This window comes from Cucumis melo, chromosome 4 (genome assembly GCF_025177605.1).
Source record: "Cucumis melo cultivar AY chromosome 4, USDA_Cmelo_AY_1.0, whole genome shotgun sequence".
Classification (NCBI taxonomy): Eukaryota; Viridiplantae; Streptophyta; class Magnoliopsida; order Cucurbitales; family Cucurbitaceae; genus Cucumis; species Cucumis melo.
This window is the reverse complement of record NC_066860.1, coordinates 28929592-28936601: the sequence shown is the minus strand read 5'-3', so window position 1 is coordinate 28936601 and position 7010 is coordinate 28929592. Positions and strand designations below refer to the sequence as shown.

At 35.5% G+C, this 7010-nt stretch overlaps 2 protein-coding genes across 2 annotated transcripts; both read left to right on the top strand.

The window, feature by feature from the left end:
• Positions 1–2647, top strand: LOC103487029 (auxin efflux carrier component 8). The gene is made up of 5 exons (XM_008445216.3): positions 1–612; positions 1333–1507; positions 1585–1828; positions 1932–2008; positions 2362–2647. Exons 1-5 carry the CDS (start codon positions 105–107, stop codon positions 2426–2428), a joined length of 1071 nt encoding a protein of 356 aa, XP_008443438.1. The 5' UTR covers positions 1–104; the 3' UTR covers positions 2429–2647.
• An 823-nt stretch (positions 2648–3470) lies between these two features.
• LOC103487026 (mitochondrial outer membrane protein porin of 34 kDa) lies at positions 3471–6607 on the top strand. The gene is made up of 6 exons (XM_008445214.3): positions 3471–3804; positions 3928–3995; positions 4673–4783; positions 5466–5552; positions 5731–5939; positions 6033–6607. Exons 1-6 carry the CDS (start codon positions 3756–3758, stop codon positions 6337–6339), a joined length of 831 nt encoding a protein of 276 aa, XP_008443436.1. The 5' UTR covers positions 3471–3755; the 3' UTR covers positions 6340–6607.
• The last annotated feature ends 403 nt before the right edge of the window (positions 6608–7010 follow it).

The window sequence follows — 7010 nt, the reverse complement described above, 5'->3', positions numbered from 1 at the left end:
TCTGGGCATTATTGGAATCAAGAAAAGCAGAGGAAAGTGCTTTATTAACAAGGAATTTCTATAGAGAATACGAAAAATTTTCAATCCTTCTTCAGCTGGTCACCATGATTTCTTTGTCTGATGTTTATCATGTTGTGGCAGCCACAGTCCCTCTGTATGTAGCCATGATGTTAGCTTACATATCTGTAAAATGGTGGAAGTTCTTCACAGCTGAGCAATGTTCTGGAATAAACAAGTTTGTGGCAAAATTTTCAATCCCACTGTTATCTTTTCAAGTCATTTCAGACAACAATCTCTACAAAATGAACCTCCAGTTGATATTGGCCGACTTTCTTCAGAAAATATTAGCTATTATTCTGTTGGGAGCAATCACTAAAATCACCTCTCGTGGAGGCTTGAATTGGATTATCACTGGTCTGTCTCTGTCAACCATGCCAAATACTCTAATTCTAGGATTGCCAGTATTGAAGGCCATGTATGGAAGTGAAGCAGATGTGCTTCTTGCCCAGATAGTTGTCTTGCAGAGCATTCTTTGGTACAATATATTACTGTTTCTCTTTGAGTTCACTACCACCAAAGCAGCTTCTTTAGCTCCAGCATCAGAAGCCACAGGTAGGCATTGAAATTTGCTTTCTAAAAATAGTAACAAAGAGAATAAAATCACCTCAACTCAACTTTATAAGTCATTTATGTGTTTGCTTGGGACTTCCCGAAACAAAAATGGTCATATTCATACCAATGCCATGAACTTCAGTAACCATCCCAGTTTAAGTGAAATGGCTGTATTCATGCTATCAACTTCAATAACATTCCTTCATCCTTGTAAGACCAAGAATGGAAACTTGCAAAATTTTCTATTGATTGCTTCTTTCCCTGTTTCCTAAATTTATATTCTCTTTCTACATCCATAGGTCATGAGTGCTATACTTAGGTAACTGTATTTGGGAGAAAGAATACTCAACATAGTTGTTCAAATGCCTCGAAGCTCTTGAGTTCTCGTGTCGAGCATATGTATTTATTTGTGAGTTATTTACGATAATCCTAAAGTTTTGAGAAGTACAATATATAAATTTTCTAACCTATAGGTGCCGTTTTGTGTTTTTGAAAACATTCTATTTAATAAGCTTATTCTTCCTCTATTCCGTGAACGTAGTTAATACATTGTTAGTGCACCACGTATATTTGTATGTCAATTTCTATACCGTTTATTGTATTGCTTAATTATTGATTTCGTAACAATAGTCTCACATGAATTCACATAACAAAAATGCAGAAACTAACTTTCTTCAACTCATTCATCCTAGTTATCGTGTTTGTCCTTTTGAAAAGCAGAAATTGAAATAACTCAAGAAGGACGAGCGAAAGAAGAGATTGAGGAGGCAAGAGATAGAAATGGAAGGAGTCTCAAAACCAAGTCCATTCTCTTAACAGTTGCTAGGAAGCTCATCATCAACCCCAATACGCATGCAACTATATTGGGACTCATTTGGTCAAGCATAAGATTCAGGTAAATTAGAGATCATAAGCTTTCACTTCAAAAAAATCTATAGATGTATTGAGATCATGGAACTAACATTCTCTCAGGTGGGGAGTAAAACTGCCAGTAGTTATTGACAGATCAATATCAATTCTATCAACTGGAGGACTTGGTATGGCTATGTTCAGCTTAGGTCTTTTCATGGGTTCACGGACTAGCATTATAGCATGTGGCACAAAAATGACACTGGTGGCCATGGGAATGAAATTCTTAATGGGGCCTGCACTTATGGCAGCATGCTCTCTTGCTCTAGGACTTAGAGGCAGATTACTCAGAGTGGCAATTGTGCAGGTTTGTTGTAATTTGTATTACTAACAAGTCCACATCCAGGAATTGGCAATTGTGTTTAACGTGCTTGTTTCTTGATCTTTCTTCTTCTTCTTCAATGGCACAGGCAGCACTTCCTCAAGGAATTGTTCCATTTGTCTTTTCCAAAGAGTATAACATTCATCCAGACGTTTTAAGCACAGGGTAACTATTGTAATTTTCATCTCTTGTCAATTTTTAAACAAGATATTGATCATCTCTTGTATTTAAACGTGCTCAGATCAGGATATTGATCATCTCTTATATAAAAAATTGAAGTAATACTAATGTTAATACTTAGCTCAGTGGTAAAACTGTCATCTACCCCCCTCTAGACCCATTCCTTACATTTTTTCCACATTATTTCTATTGAACTATAAATCCTCCCTCAACAAAATTCCTGGATCTACTGCTGGCTCAGTTAAAATAACTTTACTTTCAAGCAGTTTAAGTAGAAGCATTCTAGTTACATAGCTAAATTTAGTACATACTGAAATGGGGTTTTCTTTTGGTTACAGGGTACTTTTGGGGTTGCTCATTGCACTGCCAGTAGCACTCGCCTATTACTACTTGCTGTCATTGTAAAGCATCAATGCAGCCAATGCCACCACAGGATAACAAAAAAATTTAGGACATTGACGCTAAACATCAGTAAAAGACCACATGGAGATGTGAAGTTTTTGAGTTAAAAAAATTTTTGCCATTTTTTTTTTCCGAAATGGTATACTGCTGATGATTTAAAGAAGCATGTAAATGTTTGTGCTAAAGATATCAATGAAGGATGATGATATGCAATAAACAAAATAGAAGGAAAAATTGCAATGAGTTAAATAGGAAGCAAACTGAACAGAACTTTGCTACTAATCAGCTGCCTCATGTTTGTATAGGCTTACTATCCGTCGTTTGAGTCTGTAAATTTTCAAATATCAAGCCAGACCATGAACATTCTCTAAAAATTTAAACTTAAAACTATAGGGTAATAATATAAAGCGAGCAAGTGTCTACATTTATTCCCTTGTTATCACATATACAATATGGTCGTTTTGCCACGAATGTATTACTCTCACATTTTGAATGATTTACAAAGATTTGAACCAAAATTGTTACTTCATTCCCACTCTTTCACTCGTTTTTATTTGATTTCCAATTTCTCTAAGGATTTCGTTTGCTTCTATTAAAACCTCTTACTCAAAATAAACAAACAAATAGATAAAAATTGTAAAGTTAGAACAAGTGTCCATCACAAATTGTTTTCTAAAAGAGAAAAAAAAAAAATTGAAACACTATGTGAAGAGGGGTTTTCTCATCGTTTGGAGCATCTAGAAGAGCAATTCTTTTTAATGAGATCACAAAATACTCAGAAAAAGCAAATTTTATAAAATTAATTATATTTGCTTTCCATTTTAGACATCAACGAAAATGAAATATGAGATTTTGGAATAGATCGTAAATATTTTTGATACGTAAATTTTTCTTTTTTAAAATTCATATGCTGAATGGATAAAAGAAAAATTTCATGGATTTGTGTGATTTTCCCACTCATGCGAAATTCGAACATTCCAGAAACTAACAAAGTATTAAATATAATTCGAATTAATAACCAAATATTTTCGACAATTTCTTTTAATTACATATATTTGAGAAATATATATATATATTTTAAGACCGAACGGTCGTAAATGCTATTGGATGCCTTTTATTTTCGGATCCAACGGTCAGAAAATAAGGTAAAGGGAAAAATAAAGAAAGAAAAAGGGGGGGATGAAATTAGGGTTTTAAAGGTGTATATGAAAGCCACCGAGTCATCCACTCATTTCCAGCTGCTTTGGGGAAGAGGACTATCGTTTCCCTTTCAGGATTTCCATTTCATTTCATTCTTCTGTTGAATCTTTCACCTTCCATTTCAAAAATCATGGGAAAGGGTCCTGGTCTCTACTCTGATATCGGCAAGAGAGCTAGAGGTTATTCATTTCTTCTTTCCATTTCCACCCCCTTTGTAATATGGTGTTGAATCTTTTATTTTTGTTGATTTTTTTTTTTTTTTTTTTTATCTTTTGGTATTTTGTTGTTTTTTTCTTTGCCAGATCTTCTGTACAAAGACTACCAGAGCGACCACAAGTTCACCATCACCACCTACTCCCCCACTGGAGTTGTGAGTTCCTCTTGACAACACTCTCTTTACTTTCTAGATCTGTTTTGGGGTCCTACTTTCATCGGGGGATATAATTTCTACTGGTGAATGAATCGTAAAGAACACTAAAGAAAGAAAAAAGCAAGTGCAAAATAAGCTTCTTTGTGAATTATTAACTTTCTTTTTATTGTTTAACGGATTGCAATTATTATTATTATTTTTTCTTTTTGTTCATTGATTGAGAAGGAAGACTGCTCTTATATGTTTCTGGTTTGGATTGGGTTTTGATTTTTGGAGTTAATGAATTTAGGGTTTTTTTTTCCTTTTATTTCAATGGTCATTGAGAAATGCACTGGCATTATCACTCAGTTTATGAAGTATATTTGTTTTCTTTTCAACCCAATATGCTCCATCTAGTAGGAATTCTTACCGTCCTAATGTCTGGGTCGTGTTAAATCCTGCAGGATGAATGGTGTGGTTATTTTTCATTTTATCATATTGCATGCACTGGTTATTATCGATAGTGATACACGATTCTTTTGCACCAATTGTGTGTTTAATTTATACCGGTTCATGTTCAATATCCGCCCTGTGGTTGCTTACTGGATGCTAGGTATTTTGGAAGAAACATATATAATGCTTATCCTCTATTATTACAAGCTTTTCCTTATTATTTATTTATATCTTTCTATCTGCAGGCTATTACATCTTCAGGAACGAAGAAGGGTGACCTGTTTCTTGCTGATGTTAATACTCAGCTGAAGAACAAAAATATCACAACCGATATCAAAGTTGACACAAGCTCCAATGTAACCCATTTTTCTTGTTCTTTCTGCTTTATCATCGTATCCCCCTGCTTTAGATTTGAGTAGCGTACTTTCCTTCTCTTTGTCCCTCTTTCTCCATTACTTGTTGCTTGGATTTTCTAAATCAATTCCATAGACAATTCCTATTATCAGGTCAGAAACTTAAAAGCTTTAGTTTGTGTAGTATTATTGTTGTTTCAACTTGTCTAGTCAATTCCTTTATACTTTTGTGGAGCTGAAGTGAGTGTATCAGGCGTCTTTATTGTAAGGCTAGATTCCATTGTCTAGTCAATCCCTTTGCACTTTTGTGGAGCTGAATAGAAAATCACCATTCCGTATTGGTCCATTTTGATGTGAAAAGCAGCAAGCCTGCCTATAACAGTAGCTCATGATCATTTGACAATCTGAGTAAAGCTATGATGGTTTTCTCTTTTGTTTGAGGCAGTTATTTTCTGGACATATAATGATTTTTTTTAGACTGTAAGCAATGGGGCTCCTGTTTTTGTTTCTCCCACTCCCATCCACGTACACACAAATTGATGAAATTTTAAATTCTAAATTAAGGAAAGGTTGTGAAAATTGTACGTTTTTTGAGACGAGTATTTGGAGGGGAAGTTGTAAGTTTCTTGTTATATCATATTGCTTCTTGTGCAATTGTCGTGACTTCTGTTCGGTATTTGTGTAGCTTGTGACAACCATCACTGTGGATGAACCTGCTCCTGGATTGAAGGCAATTTTTAGCTTCAAAGTCCCGGATCAAAGGTCTGGTAAGGTGAGTAATGGAACAATGTGTTTTCAGTCTCAGGATATTGTGTTATATATTGTTTTTAGTTTTACTTTTTATGGAGCTGTGCATGTTTCTTTTACTTTTTGTGCTGACTAACATGTTACAATAGTTATAAAACAGGTAGATACAATCACCCTAACTGATTTCTGTTTTTGTCAAGTAGGTGGAACTGCAATATCTCCATGATTACGCCGGAATCAGCACGAGTATTGGATTGACAGCCAATCCTATTGTCAACTTTTCTGGTGTTGTTGGATCAAATCTTCTTGCCCTTGGTACCGATCTTTCATTTGATACCAAAACTGGAAATTTCACCAAAGTCAATGCTGGACTGAGCTTTGCCAACGCTGACCTAATTGCTTCTCTTACCTTGTGAGTTTTTTATTTAGTCGACTCTTCATTTATGCTTATAATGTGCTGTTTTGGTTCCTTTTTTGGTACTTATTAAGGCTAATTAATGTCCAGGAATGATAAGGGTGATACGTTGAGTGCATCCTACTACCATACAGTGAACCCTTTGACTAGCACCGCTGTTGGTGCGGAGGTTGCTCATAGCTTTTCCTCCAATGAGAACACCATCACAGTTGGCACCCAACATGCACTTGATCCACTGACCTCAGTGAAGGCTCGGGTGAACAATTTTGGGAAGGCAAGTGCTCTTATCCAGCACGAGTGGCGTCCAAAATCATTCTTCACTGTATCTGGCGAGGTAGACACAAAAGCAATTGAGAAGAGTGCAAAAGTTGGACTAGCTTTGGCCCTGAAGCCATGATAGGAAATTCGAGTCGCTAGTTAGCTATGGCTGGAAGAATTAAGGGTAGGGCTTCTGGTACATAGCCGGACTTGTTTGTTCAGACTTTGAGATGATGTGTTGATGTCACTCTTGCCAGTTGTTTTGGGTTGTCCAAATAAATGTTAAAGATGATGGTGTCACTAAACAGACCACTTTGGTTGGTGTACCCTCCCCCTTTTTTTGCACTCTGATCAGTCCCTTTCCAAACTGAGGCCAATGAAAACTTGTTGAGAAGATTTACCATTGAGATATTGTTTCTATTTTCTTTTTCGTTTTTCTTCTTTTAACCATCCCCACCTCCCCAAATGAAAAAAAAAAAAAAAAGAAAAGGAAAAAGGATAATGTTCAGCCCCAATTATACTGTTTTGGTGATAATATGTATATTTGATCGTCTGAGGGCATTTTCTTAGTGCAGGTTGTAAACGCGCGACAGAAAATTTGTCAAAAACAATAAAAAACTCACTTATCCAATGCAACTTCTTTTTTTAACATGCCTTTTTTATCCCTTGAGATGTGAAATATTGCCTTTCCCACTCTTTTAAATGATCACTTCTTCATTTATTCTCTTTCTTCTTAATTATCAAAAGATCATAGATATGGTTTTAACATTTTGCCCAAGTCTATGAACATGGTTAATGAGCAAAAGCTCA

Coding starts and splice junctions, on each gene's coding strand:
- LOC103487029 (XM_008445216.3), top strand. CDS start 105: ATGATTTCTTTGTCTGATGTTTATCATGTTGTGGCAGCCACAGTCCCT. Junction 613..1,332: donor TCCAGCATCAGAAGCCACAG/GTAGGCATTGAA, acceptor TTTGAAAAGCAG/AAATTGAAATAACTCAAGAA. Junction 2,009..2,361: donor CCAGACGTTTTAAGCACAGG/GTAACTATTGTA, acceptor TTTTGGTTACAG/GGTACTTTTGGGGTTGCTCA.
- LOC103487026 (XM_008445214.3), top strand. CDS start 3,756: ATGGGAAAGGGTCCTGGTCTCTACTCTGATATCGGCAAGAGAGCTAGA. Junction 3,805..3,927: donor TATCGGCAAGAGAGCTAGAG/GTTATTCATTTC, acceptor TTTCTTTGCCAG/ATCTTCTGTACAAAGACTAC. Junction 5,940..6,032: donor CTAATTGCTTCTCTTACCTT/GTGAGTTTTTTA, acceptor ATTAATGTCCAG/GAATGATAAGGGTGATACGT.